At 43.7% G+C, this 27,383-nt stretch overlaps 1 protein-coding gene across 5 annotated transcripts in view; it reads right to left on the minus strand.

The window, feature by feature from the left end:
* Positions 1-27,383, minus strand: part of GOLGA1 (golgin A1) — a 489,123-nt gene that overhangs the window by 394,200 nt on the left and 67,540 nt on the right. For 3 of the 5 annotated variants that reach the window (XM_085613775.1, XM_085613772.1, XM_085613773.1), the window contains exons 3-5: positions 26,373-26,463; positions 16,833-16,907; positions 9,623-9,720 (exon numbers count right to left, since the gene is read on the minus strand). In XM_085613775.1, coding sequence (XP_085469901.1) covers positions 9,623-9,720; positions 16,833-16,907; positions 26,373-26,463 — 264 coding nt within the window. The remainder of the gene's footprint in view (positions 1-9,622; positions 9,721-16,832; positions 16,908-26,372; positions 26,464-27,383) is intronic. The other 2 variants (XM_085613776.1, XM_085613774.1) reach the window with 1 other exon arrangement.

Consider the following 27,383-nt stretch of genomic DNA (forward strand, 5'->3'; position numbering starts at 1 on the left):
GTTGAAAGGTTCAACAAAACCCTCAAGGGCATGATCAAAGGTCTCCAGGAAAGCTTAGGCGCAGATGGGACATACTTTTGCCCTGCCTTCTCTTTGCCTACAGAGAGGTTCCACAGAAGGAGGATGGTTACAGCCCATTTGAGCTTCTGTTTGGACATCAAGTGAGGGGTCCATTATGTCCGGTGAAGGAGGGATGGGAGTTACCTCTCAAACCCCCTAAACAGGATATTGTGGACTATAGACTTGGTCTCCGCTCCCGGATGGCTGAGTACATGAAGAAGGCAACTAAAAACCTTGAGGCTAGCCAGGAATTACAAAAGGCCTGGCATGACCAAAAGGCTGTGCTGCCTGTTTACCAGCCAGGTCAGAAAGTATGGGTGTTGGAGCCTGTGGCCCCAGTAGCCCTCCAAGATAAGTGGAGTGGCCCCCATACAATAATTGAGCAAAAGGGAGAGGTTACCTACTTGGTGGACCTTGGAACTCCCAGGAGCCCCCACACAGGGTTTTCCATGTCAATAGGCTCAAAGCATATGTTGACAGGGCTGACATGAGCTTGTGCATGGCTACTGATGAGGGACAGGAGGAAAAGAGTGACCCACTCCCTGACCTGCTCTCTCAGAACCCTGATAGTGTAGATGGTGTAGCCTTGGCAGGCAGCCTCACTGTCCAGCAACAAACTGACTGCAGAAAAGTTCTCAGCCAGTTCAGACATATGTTCTCACTGACTCCAAGTCAGACTACCTGGTGCACTCATGAAGTGGACACTGGGGACAGTCTGCCTGTTAAAAATAAGATTTACAGGCAACCTGACCATGTCAGGGACTGTATCAGGACTGAAGTCCAGAAGATGTTGGAATTGGGAGTTATTGAACCCTCAGATAGCCCTTGGGCTAGTCCAGTAGTCTTAGTGCCTAAACCTCACACCAAAGATGGCAAGAGAGAGATGAGGTTTTGGGTAGACAACGGGGGTCTCAATGCAGTCACTAGGACTGATGCCCATCCAATCCCTAGGGCAGATGAGCTGATAGAAACTTGGCTGAGGTCAAAGTGTCTTAGCACATTTGACCTGACAGTTGGCTACTGGCAGATCAGACTAGCTGATGATGCAAAGCCAAAGACACCATTTTCTACCCCTAGTGGGCATTACCAATTTGTGGTGATGCCCTTTGGTTTGAAAAATGCACCTGCCACTTTTCAAAGGTTGGTGAACAAAGTCCTAACAGGTCTGGAAGCCTATAGTGCAGCATATGAAAACAAGTTACTTACCTGTAACTACAGTTATCCAGTATTTGTATCTTTCATAGATTCACATGCCTGAATCATTCCCCGTCGCCGAGGTGGGAGTCCCCGGTAAATAAAAAGAAGTGCCAAAAGTGTTAGTAGTAGTAGGGCCAAAGAAAAGGCCTAAAGCCTAGATCTTAGCAGCCTATCTACCTCATTATGCAAAAGAACCAAGAATTGGGTAACAACCAATCAGACACCAGCACCCTTCTAGAACCCTCTCAGCAGAGCCAGTTCTCCTCAGATTTTCCTAGCACGAGTGGGAAGTAAATGTCCCAAAACATAGAGAACTGACTTTACGGGGAGGAGGGTGGGTGCATGTGAATCTATGAAAGATACCAATACTGGATAACTGTAGTTACAGGTAAGTAACTTGTTTTCTTATCCAGTATTGGGGTATCTTTCATAGATTCACATGCCTGAATCAGAATAGCGAGCAGTATACCAAGTATACAGTCGTTTGCGGATGGTGGGAGACTAGTGCTGATACTCCCCAGATGCATCCACAACTCGTTTACAAAAATGTATAAGAAACCCTATCTTAAAATTCGAAACATGCAAGCAACAAAGAGAAAGCAGCATGTAATGCAATAACATGCAAAGTGAAATATATCATCATTGTAAACATGCCATTGTCATGCTAAAAGATATCAACATATAACATGTGAAAAGTGGAAAAAAGGTACCTGAAATTATCTTAAAGAAAAAGATGTCGCAGGACAGCTTGTCCGACCACTGCATCGCCTTGATGCGTAGATTGGAGGCAGTAATGTCTCGTAAAAGTGTGGACACTCTTCCATGTCGCAGCCCGGCAAATATTCCCCAGTCACCCCAGCAAACAACGCTGTAGACGCTGCTACTGTTCTCGTGGAATGGGCCCTGGGTTTTCGTAACAACGGCCTGTGAGCTTTGTCATGGCAGAACTGGATTGTTGATGCTATCCATCTGGCAATAGTGGATTTTGTCACTGCATTCCCCAGGGTAGCTTGGCCATAAGCCACGAACAATTTTTCAGACTTTCTAAGGTTTTTTGTTTTCTGAAGATAGAATTTGAGACATCTCTTGATATCGAGAGAATGTAAGGCTCGCTCCACTGGAGTAGATGGATTAGGAAAGAAAGTTTTTAACTTCACCGGTTCATAAAGATAAACTGTGACGGCACCTTAGGAATGAATGTCTGATTAGTTCGGAGGTGCACGTAGTCTTGAGTGAAGCGTAGAAAAGGTTCCTTCACAGTGAAAGCCTGAATTTCACTCACTCGTCTACCTGACGTCAGGGCCAGAAGTAAGGCAACTTTCCAGGTGAGGAATTTGAGATCAGCCTTGTGGATAGGTTCGAATGGATGTGTCATTAATTGCATTAAGACTGTGTTGAGTTCCCACTCCGGTGGAGAAAGCCTGATCGGAGGAAACTCCTGGAAAAGTCCTTTCATAAACTGCTTAATTAAAGAGGATGAACACAGAGAAGGGCCATGAGCCCCCTTTCTGAATCTGGATAGTGCGGCTAAATGGACCTTGACTGAAGGGAAAGAAAGCCCAGATCTTGCCAGATGTAACAAATAAGGGAGGATCTGTTCTGCAGGAGCTTCCACCGGGTGAACCTGGTTTGTTTCACACCAACAGCAAAACCGTTTCCATTTTAGACGTTAAGTTTTTATCGTGCTGTGGGCTCGTGATTTCGCTAATATATCCCTACAGTCTTGAGGGATATCCAGATCCTTGAATTCTAAGAAGTCAGGAGCCATGCGTGTAAATGTAGGGACTGAGGGTCCGGTTGGAGTACCTGACCTCTGTTCCTAGACAGCATTGTGGGCGTCGGAAGAAGACGGATCGGCTGGTCCTGGGATAATAATAGAAGCTCCTGAAACCAACACTGGCGTGGCCATCTGGGTGCAATCAAGATGAGACGACAGCCCTCCAACTTCACCTTGCGTATGAATCTCAGTATTAGAGGTATCGGGGAAAGCGTAAGCACAAATCCCTGACCATCGCTTGGACAGGGCATTCCCCCTTGACCCCTGTTGAGGGTATCTGCTGGCATAAAAGCGGCATTTTTTGTTTTCTTTTGTTGCGAACAAATCCAGTGTCGGTGTGCCCCAAGCTCTGAATACTCCGAGCACTTGAGCCTGCTCTAGCTCCCATTGGTGGTAATCCGATTGGGATCTGCGGAGCGTGTTTTCTAATGTACAGCAGAGACCTCTGACATGTTCTGCTCTGAGGGTTATGTTGTGGAGTGTGACCCATTCCCACAACTCCTGAGCCTCTGTGGCTAGAGTTGCTGATCTTGTCCCTCCTTGCTTGTTCACGTATTGTCGGTCCGAACCAGAACCGAAGAACCCGCTATGCTTGGAAAGAAAGCTTGCAGAGACAATTCCAGGCTGTTGATGTGCTTGTTCTTGTACTCTGGAGACCATTTCCCCTGTATCTGTAAATCTTGGAGATGACCTCCCCATCCTTCCATAGAAGCATCCGTAGTGAGGACAAAGTCTGGAACCTTCTGTATGAAAGTGAGCCCTTCTGCTAAGTTGGGTATGTGGGACCACCAACATAGAGCGCTCTTTATGCCTGGAGTGACTCTGAGGATGTCGAAGGAACCTACAGCCTGCTGCCACTGAAAGTGTAACTCCTCCTGCAGTGGTCGCATCTTAAGTCGTGCCAAAGGGACGAGGTGTATTGCATCATCCCTAGGAGCGACGCGAACATCCGGACAGAAACGGACTTTCTTTTGGAAATCAGGATTGCCAACTTTTGAAGATGAACCTGCCGTTCGTGAGATAAGAATGCCTTGCAGCAGACGGTATCTATCAGAGCTCCCAGAAAAGGCAGGACCTGCCTTGGGTGTAACTGAGATTTGCTCCTGTTCACAGTAAGCCCCAGAGAGTGGAACAGACAAAGAGATGTTGTCACAGCAGTCTTGACTGAGCTTTCCGAAGGGCCTTTTAGTAACCAATCGTCCAAATACGGGAAGACTTGGATTCCCTGGGATCGTAACGCTGCCGCCACAGGAGCTAGGCACTTCGTAAAGATCCTTGGGGCAGATTTTAGCCCAAACGAGAGCACTTTGAAGTGATAATGGGCGCCAGCCACGGTGAAGCGAAGATACTTGCGATGCTTCGGATGTATTGGGATGTGAAAGTAAGCGTCTTCCATATCCAAAGAAGCTAGAAAATCTCCCTCGTTGAGACAACCTAGAATTTCTGCCAGTGTGACCATGCGAAATCCCTGCTTCTTGAGGAATTTGTTCAGGTTGCGAAGGTCTAAGATCGGACGCCACTCCCCTGATTTCTTCTTGATGAGAAAAAAGCGGGAATAGAAATCCGTCCCTTTTTGAAGTGTGGGAACCTTCTCGATTGCATTCTTGAGGAGCATCGTTAAAGCTTCTTTGAATAGTAAGTGAAGACGAGGGGGAGGGGGTCCCTTGGGTGGTGTGTTGGGTGGCTTGGTGACAAACTAAGGTATGACCGTTGTGTACCAGGTCCAGAACCCATTGGTCCGACGTAATCTCCTGCCACTTGTTCACAAAAGTTGAAATTTTCGCACCCACAGGAAGGGGAAAATGGAGTGGAAGGTGCCCTGCAGAAATCATTGCTTCCTTGTTTTGTCTCGTCCTTGATTCTGTGATCTTTTTCGTCCGCCTTGACGAGAGAAACCAGACGTGTTTGTTTGTCTGTACGAGGACTGATACGATTGTCTATACTGAGGCTGGTACCTATTCTGCTGGGTTTGATAACCTCCTCTGGATGAAAACCCACGGCCTCTTGCTCCTCTGAAGGTACCGCACTTATACTGCAAAGAGCCCAAGGATCTTGCGGTATCGGTATCAGTCTTTATTGCCTTGAGTGCATCATCTATATGCTTTCCAAACAACGATTCGCCATCATAGGCCATATCCAATATCTTTGTTTGGACCTCTGGTCTGAAGGTGGTAGCCCTAAGCCAACCCTGGCGTCTGAGTACGGCTGCACCAGCCAGCTGGCGGAAATTAGTATTGACAATATCCAAAGCGCAGTCGATAGTCTCGGACGCTGCACGCTCACCCTCCAACAAAACCTTCCAAGCGTCTTGTCTGTTGTCCTCCGGAATGAGCTCAATAAAGCTTGCCATTTCTGACCATATCTGGCGGTCATAACGCTCTATTACCGCTAGCGAGTTCGCTGCTCTGATGGATGCAGCTGCCATTGTGGAAAACTTCGTGCCAATTAAATTCAGGCGTCGCCCCTCCCTATCCGGCGTTGTAGTAATAGGTGATGCCGGGTTCTTAGATTTTTGTTGGGCTGCCTGTGAGATTACCGAATCTGGCCGAGGATGGCCAATGAGACAGGAAGGACTATTGGCCGGAGCACAGTATTTTTTGTCTATCCGCGGAAGCACCGCTGGCACCGATGCAGGATTTTTCATAATTTTTACTCCTGCCTTCCAAATGTAGTCAATGATTGGGATAGCTCTGGTGACCTTCCTGGACTCCTCCTTAAAATCATGGAGAAAACAGTCAGACTGTTCAATGGTAACCGTAAGTGGAACCTGGTCGCGGCCCGCTGCATAAGATTATGAAACCCCCCTATATCCTCTGGAGGCGAATCAGATGGTAGATGGTAGAGGGGTGGGTGGCAAAGGCATAGGGATTATATATGAATCCCAAGGATCTGCTGGATCTGGTAGTTCACCGTCTTCGACTTCTTCCTCAGAGGTTGAATCTTGAGCTTTACGCGGATCCTGTGGAGGATCAGGAAGTTGAGGTGTTGGGACTGGATCCTCAGGCACAGGCAAAGGGTCCGGAAGCGGCGCAGTTAGCGGAACCTGCAGAATGACTGGCTGCGGTGGAAAACGCTGTATAATCTGCAAGCATGGCTTGCAGGTCTTGACTCAGAGTTGAAGGCAGATCTGACATCTCGCTCGGTAAGGTTTATGATGCGGGACGATAATGTCCTCTTGATAGTAATGTTCTTGATAATTGTCCTCTTCCTCATCATCATCTTGACATTTGATGTGCAGTTCAGAAGGATGGCGAGCAATTCCAAAGGGCCCTTCGTCCTAGTCACCCTCATAGTCATCATCCTCACCCTGCACATATGTTTCCAGGAGATGTGAGGGAGTAAGCGGTGATATATCGCTACAGTCGTGCCTCTAAAAAGTCTTTAGTTGAAAACTCCTGGTGGAAATAGGAGTGAAATGAGAGGGCGCCATTGTAGATGTCGTAGACAGAACAGGCAAATCTCCTGACATAGTCGTCGACGGGATCTCAGTGGATACTTTTGATGTCAACAGGCTTTTAGTGTCCATCGTCGATGAGGCCATCGTCGACGGGGCTATCATCTTCGTCGACGGGATCTGGTCTTTGTCGACGGAGCCTTCGTCGCCGGGCTCGACGTCGGCGGGGTCTTCGTCGATGGGATCTTCATCGACGGGCTCGACGTCGACAGGCTCTTCGCTGGCGGAATCGTCGTCGATGGGACCTTCGATGACAAGATCTTCGTCAACACTTCTCTCTTCAACGACGAAGGCTTCGCCGACGGCATCGTCGTCGCCATGGTTTTCGACGATGACTTCGTCGACGATGACTTCGTCGACGATCCCTCGACGAAGGGCTTTTTTGACAGGATATTAATCCTCGTCGACAGAATAGGAGAGGTAATGGACGTCGTCGAGATGGTTTCCGTCAATGAAGAAGTAGAAGAAGTGACAGAAATAGTCGACAGAGAGAAAGCCAGAGACTTTGAAAGGCTTTTACTCACAGTTTTAGAGTCCTTGACAGCAGAATCCTGAGGAGAGTGCGCTGATTCAGAGGAAATGATGGAACTCCTCTGAACAGAATCAGAAGTAGAATGGGAAGATTTATGGCGTTTCTTCCCTTCACTGGAAGAGCTGTCATGCGATCTAGCTCTCTTGCTAAAAGTAGAGGCTCTGTCATCCTCCTCAGCCGAAGAGGATTTAAGCCACAATAGCACTCTCGCCTCCCTATCCCTAAGAGTCTTGGTTGGGAAGGTGCGAGATTTAATGAGATGTGGGTATTTTCTGTAAGGGGCATTAAGCCCCGCCCCTCTTTTCCATTGGCTGACGTCACCGTTTATGCTAAACGGTGGCCAACCATTGGAAAAGAGGTGTCGGTGACTTATTTGCTTGGCTTTCTGAGCCGTCCCATTTGGACGGCCTCGCCTGCTTTGCGTTTGTCGCAAAAGGTAACAGGCGAGGAAAGGTGAGCAAATACGTCATGGCGTGCGCGCGTGAAGAGAAGGAGCAGTCATGCCAGGCCAGGCGGTGGCGGGCATGCGGGCCCCTCTGTACCCGGACTAGAATGATCCCAGGCTTGTTTCCGTTTATTTTCAGTAACCTGTCATTCTATAGATATCTTCACCGCATCGATATTTCATTGCATTGTACTTTTGTGCAGGTTTCCATTGCGAGAGGAGAGCTTCTTCCTGCAGCGTTAAACCCTTCTCTTCATCTTTAACCCGTTCAAATCCTTGATTCGGTTTTCCTGGAAAGCGGGTGCGGTTTCTAGGGACAGCGAAAGTAAATCCGTCCGCTGCGCATAGTGATGTGAAATATGGAAACCCTCCCTGAAGGGTGCAGTCCTCGGAATCGGTTTGTTACAAACAAAAGGAAGTGTTTGTAACTATAAAGGCCGGTCCGAGTGTATCAGACACCGGTTGTTACTGTGTATCAGTTTGTTTCCAAACAAAGACCCGTTAATACTCGGGTGGGTGGGGCCGTTCCAGGAGCCCCGTGGGGTATTTTCACCCACGGCTGGGACTGGATCTGAGGTGGGCGCGGACCCTTCGGTCCCAAAACCGGGGACTTTAACTGTGACCGGGGCTTTTCATTACATTCGTGCCCCTGCACCCCGCCCCACTAGAGGAGGCGGGAAGGGGGGGTAGAGAGAATGCTTTTTATTCGTGCCCCCTCTCCCCCGGGGGTACGGAGAAGGATTTTTAAAAATTATATCCGTAACCCCCCCCCCTTCGGCAATGGAGGGTGGGGGTAGAGAGAAGGCTTTTTATTGATTTCGTGCCCCCACCCCCCTGACGATAGCGAGAAGTAAGGAAGCCTTCTAATAAATTCGTGCAGGGGGGAGAAAAAGGTTTTTTTGGGAGGAGGGGGGCGCTGTCATTGGATTAGTGGCAGCAGGACACGCTGGAGGCTCTATAATAGATTCAGCGATGGGGTGGGCGTCACTGGATTAGTACAGCTGCGCATGCTCAGGGTGGGTGTGTATGGGCCCCTCATAATGAATTGGGGGATGCTATCATTGCATTAGCACCAGCAGCAAAGAGGGGTGCTGTCACTGGATTAGAAGCACGTGGCGGGCCGGGGGGGGGGGGGGGTACCTGGGTCTCCTGTGATGCTGTCATTGGATTAGCACCAGCAGCAAGTGGTGAGTGGGGGGTGTTCATGGTTCTCCAGTGATGGGGGGTGGGGTGTAGAGGCCCCCGGTGATGATGGTGGGAGGGGGCTGTCACTGGATTAGCACCAGATGCTCTTGCCCTGTCAATCCCCTTCACAAGTCATCTGTGTCTTTGCCATACTAACCATTCATCTTTCCTCCTATACCCGTCACTCGTCGTTTCCACAGCCACTAAACCTCATTTCCCTTGTCATCACTCCTTCAAGTGATGCTGATGGGAATCTAATGTCAACATCGAAATGTATTCACCCTGAAATCACGCCATTCCCATTATCCCAATATTTATAAGGCAGTCTGTCTCTCAAAGTAACCCTCAGCTCCCTAAAAGCCAGTGGACCCATAAAGTCCTAAGCAAGGGAGGAAAGCCACGGTTGGAAACTCCCAGCTGAGACGCAGAAGCTCCAGCTGAGCTTCAGTGAAACTTTGGCAGATAACAGTTTAAACCGTCAGTTTAGACAAATCATAGAATAGAATTCAGTGCGCTCTCTTGAGATGCACTATCGCTCTTTAAGCCCTTTACAGGACAGGTTAGAGTCCATCTGATAGCCGTGGTGTTCCATCCCCCGGTACACTCGCATTTACGCGAGTTTAAGCTAATGGTATTGTAAATGACGATGCCATTTATTTATGTTTTAAAAACGAAAACACAAATAAAAGGCATTGTTATTTGCGATGTGAATAGCTCAAACTCGCGTAAATGCGAGACCTATTGCATTGTAAATGCTTGTTAAGTCTTATATTGGGAACAATCTACATTGCTTCATCATAGAGTCCTTGCTGGGTATAATGAAAAAAGAATCTAAGCAGACTCAACCCTATTTTTTTGGGAGGGTTGGGGGGAGCACTTCTATATCATGAAGGATCTTGTTATTGGAATAGGGAACAACCAAAGTAGCTTAAAAAGGAGAATGGAAAAATAAGAATCTGAACATTTTATTACCTGGTCTTTCTTTTCCAATGCTAATGCCATTCCTTCTGCCATCTTCGCTCGGTTGGACTGGTATACTTCATTCTGCTCTTGGAGCTTTCTCATGGAAGCTGAAAAACATTTAGAATTTAATATTTTCGGATGATGAAATGGCCACACACAATGATTTTCTTTTAATAAAGGCATATGTAACACAATGTATAATCACACAAACTAGTTCTGAATAATCATAAAGGGACCTGCTTCATCCAATTAGATGTTTCTCCACAAAGTTTTAAAAATGTTGATGAGTTAGTGAATCCCTGGAACACTCATTTCCCTACCTCAACAAAGTAAATATATCCCTTGCCACTGTACCCATCACACTTCATAAAATTACTTCTATTGCCTACAGTTTCTCTTTAAGGAGATACTTCTCAAACGCCTATGAGCTTTCAAAATACTGTGCTATCACCCTTTCACCTAGTGATAGTACAAGGAGAGGCATGCCACAAATAGATCTGTTGCTGCAAAACTCTCAAACACGCAGCTTTGAAACAGAAAAAACATGCAGTGATCCAGGCAATCAACAACGCATTTCGAGTAACAGACAAGAGCAACCCCTGTCTAATTCAGCAAATGTTGGTTTTTAAATTACACAAGGGACCTTCAGGGTTCAGCTTGCCAAACAGGATATTGCCATCGATCCAATTACACTCCGCTCCATCTCAGAGGGTCGTCCACACAGAAAAGAGAGCAGGGCAGTTTAAAAACCCATCTCATTCTATTTCGCACCCTGGAAAGATTCAGGTTCTGCGACTGGTTTATTGCCAAGATTAGGGCTAACTATGCATGCCCTAGCGCTCAGGTCTGGGTTAACGAGGTGGGCTCCGACTTGCTTCACCTAGAAAGAGGAACGTGATAGGGGTGCCCTCTCTCGCCGCTACTATTTGCTCTAAGTATTGAACCCCTAGTGGCAAAAATAAGAATGACACCCGCCATTCATGGCATCCTGTTTGGGCAGATGAACACAAAATATCCCGTTTCCCAGACGACATGCTGTTGTCAGAAGCCGATCCTGGGTCATCCCTGGAGGCAGTGTTGGTAGAGCTGGAACACTTTAAGTGAGTGGCAGGACTGTGGATCAATCTAACTGAATATTATCTGCTTAATCTCACACTGCCACAGCGGGAGAGGAAATCCCTGGTCGCTTCCACCCCCTTCCAATGGACCAAAAAGGACATCACATACCTAGGACCAAAGATCACACTAAACTCCAGGATCTTTTTAAGGCTAACTACCCCTATCTTCTCCAAAAGTTGAAGGCAGACTTCCAAGGGTGGACTCCCCTGTATCTCTCCTGGATAGGCCACATTCATGCGGTTAAAATGATTGTCTTACCTAGACTTTTATTTTTTTCAAGGTCTCCCGATCGAGCTGGATAGGGGGTTCCTACCTACATTAAAGTCTATGATCATCCGTTTTATATGGCAGGGCGATTACACAGTTGTCGGCCCGGGAGTCTGACAAACATTGGCTACACATGGAAAGGGCGGTGACTGGGAGTTGTATCTTGGACCTACTATGGAAGCCAAAAGCAGATCGCCCACCGAATGTCTACCTGACGTCCCCCACAAAGACGACACTAATATTTTGGGATGATATCTTTGATCACTTCATCGTTCCCATTCACAACTATCCACTGCAACACCGTATTTCCGCCCACACAGATACCAGTTCCCTTTGGCGTGCGGAGGGAGTGGGGGATGCATTATGATTTCGGATCTTTTCCACAACTGGGATAATCTCACCTTCAAACACTGCCAGAGGGTTGTTTCACTTACCTGCTACTGAACACTACCATTACACCCAACTCAGACACTGGGTCTCAGGCGCAAGTATGTGGGAGGCAACGACCAGGGGCCTCACAACAGTGGAGCGACTGGCGAAGACTGGGAGTGGCACAAAGGGTACCATATCATGCCTCTATTCAATACTGCTCTCTACGCTCCACATCACACAACCGTCGTACCAGTCCTTCTGGGAGCGTACCTTGGGGGTGGAAATGTTGGATAAGCAGTGGGATCAACTATGTATGGATAAACATAAGTTTAATCAGTCGATAGGCCCACTCTAAAGTGTAATATGACTTGTACCCTACGCAATTGAAATTGATCTTCCCTACGACCTCGGATCTCTGCTGGAGGGGGTACGAGCTCCGGGGAGATTTTAAAAATTTCTGGTGGGATTGCCCGACGATCAGGCCATTCTGGTCAGAAATACTGGAACAAATCAAAGATATCCTGGGCGGCTTAATTCCCGAGGAACCGGGTTCTACACTTATGGGCCTACGGGCAGATACCCTCAAACACCAGACAGTAGGCAATAGATCTATTCTACAGCTTTGTTGTTGGGGGGTTTGGTGGGAAGGGGGTGTTGGGATTTTGAGGGGACATTATAATTCTGTATTGGGGCTGCGCAATGGTACTTTTGTAGACTTCCAATTGCTGGTCTGATCACTTTCTCAATGAGAGACAACTGATCTATCCTATAGATTTAATACTATGTGCTACAGGAAGCTGGCTATATTGCATTATACTGTTGTATGCACTGAACACATTTCAATAAAGACAAGGTTGACAAAAAAACAACCTCTCTCAGGCACTTTAGGTTACTAGACTAGGGCCTGTAAAATTGCTTGGTATAAGCGCAGTCTCCTTTGGAACAATCAAGCCATACTTAGATGCTATTATTTCAGTGACAACAGTAAAGGCACTGTCCCACAGACAAGAGGGTTATGAGGGAGGGAAACAAAATAAATGCTCCCCACCAGACAAACATGTGGCACCTCAAGTCTTCAAAGCAAGTGATCAAAACGAACACAGATAAAAAAAAATATAATCACATTTCTCTACTGCAGGATAAGGCTGAGTAACATTCCCTTCCTGCATCCCCTTCAAAACCAAATATGTTAAGTTCAAAGCAACCAATCCCAAGAAAATGTACAACCAAGAAGCTAAATATTTCTAGCTGACATTGCACCACCTGGAACCATAGGATGGTAGAGCTAAAAGTCAAGGACCAAATGTTCTCAGTGTGACAGCCAGGCCATGCAACGAGCTCCCTGGGACTCTACTCATTCACAATGTTCGATGACTCACGATGGAAATTAAAAACCACCTCTTTAATACAATTGATGTCCTAACTTCTCCACATTAATTCTAGCCACTTAATTTCTTATACTTCTACTCCACCAGCTATCAAAACATGACCAGAGTTTTATCCGTTTTGCAAAAGCTGCACAATATAATCCCAGTCAATCTGTTCCTTTGGTTTTTAAAGTGCTTTATTGCACTTCGGTTAGTTCCAAACTTTAAAAAGACCCTGTAAAAAACACAAACCGGAAACAAGCTATTAAATGAAAGGGATCGAGAGATGTAAAATCAAGCACAATATGTATGCTGACTAAATAAAACTTACTTGCTACCTTACTGATCTTTAAAAGGATAGTAAAAAGTCTGAACACTTTCAATGACTAAAACAGCATGTGAAGACACAGCCTCAAGCTGAGACTTACTGATGAGGCCCAACAGGGCCAAGGCAAGTCTGGCGTTCCCTCTGTTACTGTTCACAGTGGATTTAGGCTAGAAATGCACAACCCACCAAAGTCTGCAATTACTCAGTATATTCTTAATCATATATCTAAGTTATACATGCTTAGCCAAAATGAATGTGTCCATTTGTAACAAAACTGGTGCTCATGTAAAGCTCTCTGATACCCGATGTCTCGGGTCTAGTTTGCGCTATATAAAACGAGAAATACATGCAATTGCGAAACGTAGTGACTCATATATGGCTGTTATACAAAAATGTCGACGATAATACCATTAATGAGCTGTACCCTTGGCCAACAAGCCTTAAAAACATGTTATCAGCACAATCGGCTTTATCATGTTGAACTGATTAGATTGAAAAAACTGTCATTTTTCCACTATACTTTTGCTTACCACTAGGCTATGTCATTTGTTGATTTTTGTTCTTGGATTTATTTGTTCACGTTAAGTCACCTTGCCACAAAATCACCGGTTTATTTCTGTATAACAGACGACATTTCTCAATTGTGTGCATAATTTGGAGATAATATTAAGAACAACATTTTGACTCCTCTGCAAGCTGGTTTTACGGATAGTATAGGGACAATAGAAAAGGTGTTTCGCAATAGTATATTAGAAACATGTGCTCCTGGAAGGAGAAAGACTACATGTCATCTTTGTGGATTTGGGGTCTGCCTTTGACTTAGTTACTATAGGCCTGTTGTGGAAGGTTTCGAGGGAGATGGGAAGCCGTGGTACCTTGTGGACATCATTAGCCAATTACATCTGAATAATTATGTTCAAGTCAGATTTGGGCTGCATGGTGAATTATTTGACCTAATTCCGGTTGGTAGGGGAATCAGGCGGGGGTGGGTGTTTGCTCCAACTCTTTTCTTTAATACATCAATGATTTGGTGCCGCAAAGGGAACAATGTGAGAGAGATGCCCCATGCCTTCCGGGGTTAAGGTCCCAGCCCTCCTGTTTGCAGACAATACCCTTTTGCTATTCCAATCCTCCATGGGGATTCAGAATCTTTTGGATTGCTTTGAGTCGTTCTGCAAGCAGCAAGGGCTCGAGATCCACCTCGGCAAGACCAAGTTTATGTTTTTTAATCCTTGCCCAACAACTCGTGCCAAACCAACCCTCAGTGGAGCAGCCCTGGAAAGAGTACAGGTGTTTGAATATCTTGGGGATATGCTCTAATAGAGAGCTTTGACTGGTCATTCCCCCATCAAGGTGCATGGCCTTTAACTAGAGCACCTTTGTGGGTGTATTTTGAGGGCACACAGTGGCTCCTCCTTTCGACCAGTGACGCCCGTTCTTAAGATCTACAATGTTCAGGTTTTGGGGGCTATCCTGTATGGCGGAGAACTGTGGGTTTTCAGGTCTCCTGTCCTCTAGTATTAATTGAAAACCGATTTGCTAGGAATTTGTGTGGTCTACCAGGGAGTACCGTGCTCGTCCCATTACAGCTGGATTATGGCCTTTGACAGCTTAAAGATGTTCAAAAAGAAGAAGGATGGTGCACCAGGATGAAGTCAGAAGATTCCAAGTGTATTACAAAATATATTCTTTATTGAATTTTCAATTTAAAATTTGGACATCAGCCAACGCATTTCGTTCCATAAGGAACTTCGTTAGGGCAAAAGTTTCTTTGTCTTGATCCACTCAATCAGTGTCCGACAATCGAATGGTTCCAAAATTGCAACATATTCATTAAGAGCCTGGGTTCAAAAATCGTAAACACTTTCAGCATACCACAGCATACCACAGGCTTTCAAGTAGATCGATTCATCTGGAGAGTAAAACCCAGGTCCTTCGTATTAACCTTCACTTTAAAAGATTCCAAAGGCCAAAGTAACAGCCAATATTCCTTATCAGTGTCGACGCTCGCGGTAGCAGTACCAGTCCCTCATCCGGACTCACAACCACAGCTTAAAGATGTTGTTGGGCTAAGGCCAATCTTGTACTGGAGAATGCGGTGGGTTATTACCAAACTCCATCCTTTTCGTATGATGCTAGAAGATGTAATGAGGCAACCTGGGGCTTATAAGATTCCTTGCCTGCGGTCTATAAAGTCTCTTTGGGTCAGACTGGGTACTGCAATTTGCGGTCTTCCCCTGAGATGCCGGGTTAATCCCCAAATCTGAGCTAATATGCACCTACTGGCAATTTATGGTTAACAAGGTATTGTGCTTCTCAAGGGAAGGATCGCTTACTGACACGTTTCTAGAACTTAAAGCGGATTATCGTATGGAAGCATATTTGAAAGAGATCAAACCTCCACTGGCAAAGACTCTATAAATTAAATTTAATTTAGGGATTTTTCCCATTCGTGTCTTTACTGCCAAATGGAAGCATAACCCCAAGCGCTGGGGATAGCTCTTGTTTTTTTTGTCCCTTGATTGATGAAACGGTTGAGCATGTAATTTTCTTTTCTCCTGGTTATCAAGCAATTAGAAAGAAGTGGATTTTACCAGTCTGCCACAAGCTGGGGATAACAAATTATAGGACTGCATCTAGAATTTTAAGTAGTAACACCAGTCAATGTATTGTGTGCTCTGTCTCTCAATTTTTGATGCATATGTGGAGGTATAGACAGGCAAATTCACCTAGTTAGTAGGTGTAGTTTTTATGCTGACCAATTCCTGTTCTTTTTATGAGTAATGTGTTTTTAAGGTTTAAGTGCTTTTAATTGGTTTCTCACGTTTTAAGATTATGTGATTGTTAAATAGTATGGAATGATGTATGTAAGGGGCCTTGTCAAAGGTTGGCTGGACTAATCTAGGAGTTGGAATTCTCCACAAACTGTTTTATTCTTCTATGTTATTGTATTATGTCTATTTATTCTTTTATGGCCTTGTGCCGAAATAAAGATTTATTGAGAACGATTAAGAATATCGCAGACTTTGATGGGTTGTGTCTAATCATTAGTTGATCTTGTTCACTTTCAATGTCAATTGACACCAGCCCTGACTCGCAGTTTTGCTTTGTCCCTTTGTTGGTTCTTATATGTAGGTGTATGACAAGAGCACCATTATTACACAAATAAATTGCACTTCCCCCACAGAACTCACTGTAGGTCTATAAAATTGTTTACCCAGGTTCTGAGCGACTCAGGGCAACTCCATTATTATTAATGGGACTAGAAATGTAGACTGGAAGTGCATTATAGCTTATTTGCACACTGTTGTTCTCAGACATTACATCAACCGCTGAGTAATAATAGACTGGAATGCATCCAGAATAACTGGCAATGGCTCAGACTGAATTAACATTTCTCATCCATCAACTTTGTGCTGTCTATATATTTTTACTGACCAGTATGTAAACATCACCTAGAAACAATGAGGATTAAGTAAACAATTTTTTTTTTAGCTGTGGTGTAATTCAGTTTTCACCTTCTTCCTTAAAAGATCATTGTTATGGAAAGATATAGTTAGTGGGTTATATGCATTCTGTAAAGTGAAAAGAAGCAGATCAGAATGACCACTGAGGACTGACTTTTTGGTTATTATTAAAGCCAAGACACAATACTGAAGGAATAAACAAATCCCATTAAAAAAATGTAAACCAATTAAATGGGCAAGGAAGAAAGGACACCTTTACAAGATATAAAAGGTTAGGTAAGTGGAAAATAAATACGTACAATCCTGGTGTTTCTCTAATGCAATTTCAAGCTTCTCTTTTATCTTCAGCAAGTTTCTGAGCTGTTCCGCATAATCTTGAAGAGGAATGGGAGAACACAGACCAGGAACAGAGACAGACAGACAACGGAGAAGGAAATTAAAAATAAATGAATAAACAATGAGTGGAAAATGACCATGATTTCCTGATGTAGAAAATCATCACTGTTAAGGAAACGTACGCTCATCGTCGCACCTTAACAACAAAACAAAGGTCTGAAGAACTACAATAATAACCAAAAAACAAGTCACAGGGATAATGGATAAGACACAAAAAGGGCCAAATAACCTCAGGGAACAGGGAGGCTCTCTCTAAACGCAAAGCAAGAGGAACCAGTAAGACATTTAACTTCTTGGAAGTACATTCAAAGCTGGCCATGGATATAAGCTCATTTTATCACAAGTTATTGTTTTAACTACAGATCAATAAAATGTGCACAGTTGTTCATTCATGTTTATGTATATTCATCCCACAAGACAAAAAGGGTTATTACCCATTCTAATAAGAGCTTCCTAGAAAGTAATCCGCGACACATTTCTATGGATCAGTTTTGTTTCAATCTACTTTTGTTCCACTGCAGTTTTTTACCTAGACGCCATACACAAATATTTCAAAGTTCAAGTGTTTTATGGAGTAAATTAACTTCTCGAAGGCTAATACAAAATACAAAAATTTGCAAGTTACTGAGTTATCTGTACACAAGTGTCATTATAACAGTTGTCGAGTAGCAAAGGAGCTGAACAAGCCTGATGACAAATGATGAAGGAGGGAGCTCAGTATTCAACACAACTGTTGACCACATCAGTTAAAAGGCCACTGGTGCAGCTGTAACAATATTCAAAGGTGGATGAAGTTAACTTAGTGTCGCAGAGCAAATTCTCACATCTTGCCCCTGATGGGGGGTTGGGGCGGGGAGCAAAAGAATCAAAGAGGCATGACAGAAGGGGAAAATGTGCACTGCTAAATACCTTTCTCTAAATACAGGATTCCAAATTGGTTACATAAGGCACCCTGTCGCTATGTCAGCCTTTAACATAACTAGGGGATAAGAGTGTAAATATTTTTAAGCGCTCATTTCAACTAAACATTATTGACCAATTTTATTAACAGGTTTACAACCATTTTCATTTGGCAGATATTTTTATTAACAAAAAATGACAGCCTTAGGGGCACCAGATGAAATGTCAGTAAGCTAATTATAACTAATAAAAATTGCAAGCAAATAAGAAACAGTAGTTAAGTTATAAATGAGATTATTTGCCATACAACATACATTTCAACAATGTAATGGTTTATCAACAAAAATGCAGTGGGCACAACAATACATACAGATAAAGGAGGGAGGCAGGGAGAAGAGTGTGTCTCCCAATATTAAATAAATCAAATTAGGGAAACGCTTTTGGGCATGCTGCATCAATGCTAAAACCACAAACAAAGGCAGTACTTTATAGCTCAGATTTTTAAGTCAAGCGTATAAAGCTCACATTTGTGAAATATGTGGTAAATATGATAGCACAGAGTTTGCTTTAGGTAATATGTGAAGAGCGATAGGGTTCTTACTTGTTAACATGTTAACTATGTAATAGATTTATAGCACTTATTAAATAAAGTCTTGAATGAGAATAAAACGCAACAGAACTGAAATTAGTATTGAACGCTCTGATCTTCAAATCAGAAAATAAATGCTAGCATGGTGGGTTCATGGGCTGTATTGCATTTCTACTTCTTGGCACTTCTTTGTTACGTCTACCCGAGTTTCCCGCCAAAGATATATTTCATATACAAAAATAACAAGAACTTTCAATCAATCAAAAATCTTCATTCAGCTGACTATCAGCCATAAACGAATGCATCAAAAGAAAATTGGCACAAATTAAATAGAAAAATACATACAAAGTGATATTTTCTAAGACAGTAGCAATTTCAGTCTCTAAATTTCAGAGTTATAATTAATAGTTTCCACAGATAGCGTCATGAATTAGGGGCAGGGTATAAATGAAATCAAGAACTTTAGTAAAAGGTAAAATTAAATCAAATGCAACTAGAAAGCGGAACCACTTTAGTTAGAGAAATGGCTCCTTTAGGGTGGTAATATAAAAATAAGCAGGAGCATTGGGCAAACAAAGCAGGACGCAGGTACTCCCAGTAAGCATGATCAGTGGCTGAAGAGGAGATATTGCTAGAAAAGCGGACAACTTCTAGAACATGTTCAGAAAGAGAAGACATCCTTTACGTGGGTGAGACTAAAAAACATTAAGGGGGGAAAATTAACAACAGAGCAGGGTGGGTGGGATAGAGGAGCAAATTCAGTGTCTTGGAGCTGCGTCATGTAGAGGGACAGTGAAGGAAAGGCCTAGCTCAGTGCTTCCAAAACATTTTGGAACCATGGCCCACTTAGTAGGCGAGCAAACTTTCGCGTTGCACCTAGCTTTCATGGCCAGGAGGTTGGCAATTTTTTTATGTGATTAAAGCGTCGTGGGGTTGCGCACTGTCATTTACAGACAGCACATTTTTCATTGAAATGGACCCCCAAATTAGCACAGATGGACAGTTTTACTTATAAAACTATATTGCACACAAATGATAATGTGTGGAAAGCGTGTTTCGATTAATATTATTTGTGCGTCACCAAGTAAAGTGTCTCGATTTGCTTTGATCCTGTTCAAATCTTTGTTTCCATTGCACATCAGATTGAGAACAAAAATGGCTTCATTTTCACTTTCCTCACTGCTGAATGTGTACAGTTTATTTACAGATATTTACATTTCGTTGTGAGACAAAAAATTACATTCTACAGCCTTGCCTTTCACACTCTCTGTATCCCAGCAAGAGTGTCACAAAATTCAATTGACTTTTCTTTCTCTGACTGCAAAATGAGAGGAGTTTGTAAATACCAATCTAAGAATTAAAAAAACAACAAAAATAAACAAGCTGTCACTGCTCCAGTCCGAGGCTCAGTTGCTAGAGCTGGACAAAGGTATAGAGGAATAGACGGTGGGCAGCTACTCCGCCAACTTCTTCTCCTGCAACAAACATATGCTAATACACTGCATGATGAGGCCAGACAGGCTTGGTTGGCCTCATGCAACAGAATCTATCAGTGGGGTGATAAATCGAGCTCTCACCTGCACCGTTTGTGTCAACAAGCACTCCACCCGCTAACTATACCTGGTAACCTCGGCGATGATGGCCAAACACTCACTGACCCCTCCCAAATTGCTTCTAGCTTCGCGACTTATTATGCAGAGCTATACACCCCCAATGACGCTCTGCCAGGACCCTTGATCCAGCAATACCTTGATGATCTGCCCCCTAAAGCCGTTTCGGATGAGGCACAAGCAGATCTAGATGCCCAGTTGATGGTCGAAGAACTGAGCGCTGCCCTTGCCGACCTACGTTCAGGCAAAGCCCAGTCCCAAACGGTTTTCTGAGTGAGTTCTATAAAACTGTTCCAATCACAGTTCCTTACTCATTATCTAGAGGCGGTACACGTGGCCCTTGAGGAGGAGAGACTCCTGTCAGATTGGCGGCATGCGGTAATTTCGGTATTCCCTAAGCCCAGCCGACCTCCAGATTAACACCCACGTACCATCCTAAATCGTTGCTGAATGTAGAGGCCAAATATGTCAGACTTGGTTCACCCTGATCAGCTTTATACCTAGTCGAGTGACCAGTAACAATATTAGACGGGCATATAATGCAGTAGCAGCGATTGATCAGTTGGAAGGCCTGGAGGCGCTGCTGCTAGCCGAAATAGATGGAGCATTCGATTCGCTGGGGTAGACATACTTGTTTGCCCTCCTACAGTGCCTAAATATAGGACCGCGACTCATGTCCTATATTAGACTACTATATACCGATCCCACAGGCTTGGTTAGAGTGGCCGGTGCGGTCTTGGGTCCCTTCCCTATAGGACGTGGCAACCCACAGGGAAGCCCCCTTTACCCGTCTTTTTTTGCGTTAGCAATGGAACCTCTGGCCTCGTGGGTTCGAATCGATGTTCAGGTGAAGGGTTTTGAATGGCCGGGAGGGTTTTCGGTTCCGATCGCCCTCTATGTGAACGATGTTCTTTTCTTCCTAATGGAACTGCATCAGACGGGACCCCGAATACTCCGCATTATGCAGATATCTGGTCAACACTCTGGCCTGTATATGAACGCTAGGAAGTCGATACTGTGGCCTATTCGTGGAGGCTCAGAAATGGGCACATGGACGGGAAAAGTAACACTAGCCACAACTGGGCTTAAATACCTTGGGGTCTACATTTTGGCCTCTCAATTGGTGTCATGGAAAATAAATATTGCCCCCATCTGGACGCGCGCGCAGGCTGAGATGGAGTCTTGGGCGCGTATGCTCCTCGCCATACTGGGAAGGTCGGTGGTATTTAAGATAGTACCCCTACCTCGCCTTCTCTACCAGCTGCAGAACCACCCCTTTCAGATTTTTGTCTCCTGGTTCCGGCAGCTCAATTCCAGATTAAGCCACTTCCTGTGGAATGCTCAAGCTGCTAGAGTTGCACTTAAAAAGTGCTTTCAGTCAACATACCGCGGAGGTATAGCGACCCCTGATATCCAATCATACCACGCAGCATCTCATCTCCTGATTTTGAACGACTGGTGGTATGGTTATAGCAGCGACCTGGTGTACCAAGTGGAGAAATGGCTTATGGGAGATGTATTACCAAATAAACCTCTATACACCCCAAAAGAGATAAGGAAATTGTCGCCCGCCACGCAAGTGGTTTTCGGAGTGTGGGCAGAATCAATGCACAGGATGGGGTGGTGGAGACGATTGACGAGAGAGACGCCTCTTTGGCAGAGCGGCCTTATGCCACAAGTGTCCACCTTAGCAGGGTTTAAACAATGGGACGCCATAGGCATGTACACGTTGGGAGATGTAATGCGAGGTACCGCCATGAGGTCCTTTCAGGAGCTCAGAAATGAATATGCCATGCCACACACTCAATTTTATAAATATTTACAACTGTGACATGCCTTATCCCCATATGTTACACATTTGGAATCTCTCCCAGAGTTTAACCCGATAGAGGCAAAGGTTTTTATGGGGGACTTAGGGGGATCATAAGACTGCAAAGATATATCAAACTATAGTGACAAACCTCTCCTCGACTTTAATCTTGCTCCGGGAAAAATGGCAGACAGATCTTGGTCCCCTCGATAGTGACGATTGGACAGAGGCCATGGAATCCTCGAAGAACGCGGCAACAGCTTCTCGCCTCAGACTTATTTAGTTTAAATATTTACATTGCACTTACTTTACCAGATATCGGCTATGGAAGGCGGGGCTGATAGATTTGCCTACGTGCCTACAGTGTGGCAGTGAGGAAGGCACGCTTAACCATACTATTTGGGAAGGTGCTCCGCTTGGCTGGTTTTGGAGGGGGATTACGCATTGCTTATCAGAAGTACTGGGATGGTACATACCGTTGTCTCCTAATCTTATTCTCTCGCATACTACAGAAGAAATAGGGGGAAACATTTATAAAAGAGACCGGTTATTCTTGGGCCTTATCTTGGCAAAAAGGGATATAGCTAGGGCATGGAAAGATCCGGTTCCGCCTAAATTGGGAGTTTGGAAGGTAGGCCTGGATTGGTGTATGGGTCAGGAGCAGCCTGTCTTTAAAGCGCAGGGATGCCCGCAGAAGCACTTTAAAGTATGGAAACGTTGGGCAGAGTTCAGGGGTCTCATACTAGAGCCTCCCTCACCACGACCTGCAGAGGCGGAACCCATTTGAGAACATATCACAGGACAAAAGTGTTGATAAAAGGGGTTATGATATATGTGGAATGGATTGATGGGTATGATCTATGGTCTACTATAAAGTATGAGACACAGTCGTTTGTAAAATTAGGGGCTGACGTTTACAGACCCGAAATGCTTATCTTTTTGTATCATAAATGTCATATAGAAGACAACTTTTACATTGATCAATCTATATTCGTGTTCCTCTGTAATGAGTGTGATTATCTTAATTGATGACTCAATAAAAAAGTTAAAAAAAAAAAACAAGCTGCAATTTGACAGAAGACACAGTCTGATATTTTCCATCGGTCTTTGAAGCAGCAAATTTAACAGGATAAATACAGAATTTAAAGGTTATCTTTATTTATTGCTTGGACTTTTGCGACTCACCAGAATTGGATGACAACCCACAGTTTGGAAAAACAACGGTCTAGCGGGATAGTTTATGGTAAATGCATCTTGTGTCAACAGCATATATATGTAAACCTTTCCAATTCCTTGTCAGGATATAATTACTTAGAAGATTAAATTAGGGAGATTGCACATACAATTACACAAGCGGAAAGGATCAGGCTTACACATGTATTGTTGTAGATGAGATATTTAATTTACATTTGTCACAAGATCTAATTATTCCTCTAATGTCAACATAAAAGTAGATAGAGGAGTTCAAGGCACCACATAAAACTGGCCAGCATACCTCAACAATCGCACCTGCTTTCACAAACCTTCCAGACACCTCCACTCATGCCGATTCCTACTTGCACACATCCAACGCATCCGGAAAACCAGGAAAGAATGGAATGACCCACCGCTACACACAAGAGCCTCCTCCTCAATACTTGAACTCTACTAGAAGCTGAAGACCTGGCTTTCAAGTAGTCCCCAAGGTTTGGCTAGACCCACACCTGCTCAGCGCCAGGATACCCTGGAGGGTGATAGTGTGCTCTACAAATTTGTATAACATACTGTGACATTTCCCCAGGCTAAGCTTTTCCATGTGATGCTTCCACCAGCCTAAGCTTTTCCAGTTAACTACTTTGATTTTGCAATGTTACATGTTGATTAAATATCTTAAGGTAGTGAACTGTGCTGTGATACACGTTTAATAATTTGAACACTACACATATGAACCTGGTGTCCTTAGCAAAATCTCAAGCAACCCATGCAAAAGAGCACTGGGATACAATTCAGTGCTGGGTGGAAAGAAACATGCACTAGGGAGAGGATGGAGAATGAAACACTGCAACAGCAGTTATGCCCACATCACAGTTTACATTTTAGAATTTAAGGACTGCTCACAAAATACCCTACAAAGAGAATTACATGAGATGAGGCCGAGGGCACAATATGGATGATGCTTGGAACGGGTACAGCTCTTAGGGACAGAAAAAAAATACTCGAAGGATAAGATGCATGAGGCTGGCAGAGAAAGGTCTTAGGGCCCGATTAAGATTGCCTCAGAGGGCAAACCGGACTTTATCACACCTGATTCCTGCCAATAACCTGGGGACTTTGGTGCCTACTGCCTTCAAAATCTGCATTTCCAAGTAAATACCTGACATTTCTCCTCTATTAAATTCAGACCGGTTTCATCATCAGAAACGTATTGTGGTATGCAGACTATCGCAGCCGGTAATAATGAAACCGTCTATCCAGTAGGCTCATTACCTTTCATGAAAAGCTACAGGGAAATGAATTATGAGAGTTCTGACCAACATCACAATTTGCCACTGAAGCTTTGGAACAGGTACAAACCCTCCCCCAAATAAACTCTCCACAAGAACCATTTTCAGTTAATTTTTCATTGTTTCTATTAAACACGTCACAGGATTCCTTCGCCTTATCTCTACTTGAGTTTAAGCCACTGACTTTCTTGCCTCGACCTTAGTTCTAAGGTTAAAACCTTTCCCACGTGAACACCGACCCTCAACCCCAGTAGAATTCTTCAGCACTGACCCATTATTTGCAATGTCAAAGATTGTGCTGGTCAGACTTACTGCACACGAATCAGGATTTGTCTCAGCGCATTGAACTGCAAGTGAAACGGACTAATCGATAGATGTGGCCCTCTCCAATGCTACAACTTCATAACAAAACACAGGATTTACTGAAAAACAGTGTACGAAATACATTATCTAGTACACAAGATTACTTGCAACCATTTGGATCACAAGTTTATCACCATCCTTAGTCAGCCTCTTCCTCTGTTCGCCAGTTCGAAATATAACGGATGGAACGTCACTGCGTTTTGTGGATGGGAAAAAAAAAAAGATGAGGTTCCTTGCACTGTAATGCATACACATAACGAGGTGCAGGGTGAGTCCAGTGCAGGCTCGCTCTGGAGATGTGCTTTAGAAGGTACTCTTGATAGCGAAGATCCCACCTCATCTCTCTCCAGGAGAATGTTTACCAGGCACTTTACACTCTTGGCCAGCTTTAGTGCTCGCTGCAAGAAAGTAATTTGGAGCATTCACGATCAGGGGCCATTTTCAAGGGCCAATAATTGAAAGTGCTTCCTTATCATAAAAGCGCCATTAACCCACAGAAAATACAGGTCAACTATTTACTCTAGGCTTTTTACCACAAGCCAGATTAGAGGACTTATTGGAACCCTCAATAGCAGATTCTAGAAATAGAGAAGGAAACGTCCCTGCTGCCTGGTCCGACATTTCCACCTTCGAAATGAGATTCTGACAGGAATTCACCTGTCGGTCCACCACTACTTTGTGTCACGAATCCATAGGAAGATCTAAAGGGATCTATCTACTCATCCTGACCTCGGGCATGCACGATCATTAGGCTTCTTACCAAGAAATGGAGAAATCACGGTATCATCTATATCCGGTCCAGGCAAAAAAGCAGTGTGTCCTCTAGCTATTCAAAGATGTGAATTACACAGGGCTCCATCTGTCAAGACATCCAGAGCATAATGCCAGTTTTACAAATAAAAATGGTTCTCTATTGCCAATTAAATACACCATTGATATAATGGGTATGAAAGGGCCATTGTGGTCATTCACAAAGGTCTGGTTTAGATTCAACATGTTTTCCACCCTCATTATGCAGAAAAGTGAACAATAAGAACTACTAATTCGATCGTCCCTCTTTCAGGAAACAGTGTTACGCCCAGGAAAGGATATTGCTGTATTCCCCTTTAAAGGAAATTAATATTTATTTGAAGACAGCTCACTATTCAATTGACCCTTTATCAACCAACTAATAGTTGAGAGGTTGGTTGACATCATTTCCTGCCTCTGAGATCACAGCATACCACAATCAATCACAAACCTAAACAAGCTAACGTATGGTACATTTGTGTGCATAGTAGTGCTTGCTTCTGAAATGGGATTTTAGCACTGCTGTGGTGTTGTTGAAAACTATCTCATTGAGCTGCTGGTCTCAAAGTAAAACCCTGCTTGGTAAGGCATTGCTAGTTACACAACAGCTTGTAATAGCATTTCATTCAGGGATGTCTCACATTTGCGTTTAATAACAATATTTCTCAAAGAAAAGAAAAATGCTGGCAAAAAACTCAGACAATATTCATAATGAAAGAATTATTTCGACTGGCTACATTACAGGTTAGTCTCTCTATAACAAAAATACATAACAAAAAAAATAAGAAGAAAAGTGATGGAGATCAAACTAAAAAAAAGTCTGTAATTTCCTACTTACCCCTACAGAGAATGCTCCCTTATTTTGGTAGAATATTATAAAACAAAAATTACGCACTTACCTGAAAGCCTAGCTTCTAGTTTCCGGATCTGGTCATTTCTCCTGAATAGCTGGGAGGACATGTCTTCTCTTGAGCTGCTTCCATCAGAGGCCTTTAGTACATATTAAAAGACATATACAAACTTAGAAAAATCACAATTCTCAGAACAATTCATAGGAGCTTTATGTAACTCTTTACCTTTTGCAATATTTGGTCATATATGGCAGCTACTATAAAGAATTTAGCATGAAATGTTTTCCCACATTTACAACAATCTTGTTGAATATCACAAATAGGCTAGTTTTACCGACTGGAAACATTGGAATTATATTGTTTGCAACAAGTAGAACTTAAAACGTTTGGTACACTGCTGCCCCAGGTGTGAGCAGGACAGCCTAAGCAATCTTCAAAAAGACGGAATATATGTAGATGAAAGTTTGTATTATTGAGCCCTATGTTGGCGTGTCCTGTTGTTTCTTTTGTCTTTGAGCTCGACCCAAACTATGTATACCAACTCACTGTTGAGACGATTTTGTTGACATATATTGTATGCTTTGGAGATGAATGTTTTGCATAGTATTAGGTTGTGAATGGTTGTATCGTATGTATGGTTTGTACGAATGAGATACGTTAGGCTGTCCATTTAAATGAACATTTTGATGGGGCCATTATTGATTTTGTATATATATTTTTTACATTGTACCAAGTAATTTTGATATTTAGTCACTTTTGTATACATTAACAAAGATACAAATAAATATTGTCAATCCCTGTTGGTACATCTCTCCTGTGTTTCTCATACGGTCTAGCCGGAGTGATTTTTTGATATCACAACAATTTAGTCCCTTTATTATTATTTAGAAAGGCAGAGCAAATCTTATTGCATTACTGAGCCCAATGTTGTGTCAGTATATGCTGAGCCTCGTTTTATGAGAATGACTCTTCTTCCTACAATACTGAGGAAGAAGAGATTGCAACTTGCAACCAACTAACCACCACAGTCAGACAAACTAGATCACAAGTAAATCACAA

The sequence above is a fragment of the Triturus cristatus genome, chromosome 1_2 (assembly GCF_964204655.1).
Source record: "Triturus cristatus chromosome 1_2, aTriCri1.1, whole genome shotgun sequence".
In the NCBI taxonomy this organism is placed as follows: domain Eukaryota; kingdom Metazoa; phylum Chordata; class Amphibia; order Caudata; family Salamandridae; genus Triturus; species Triturus cristatus.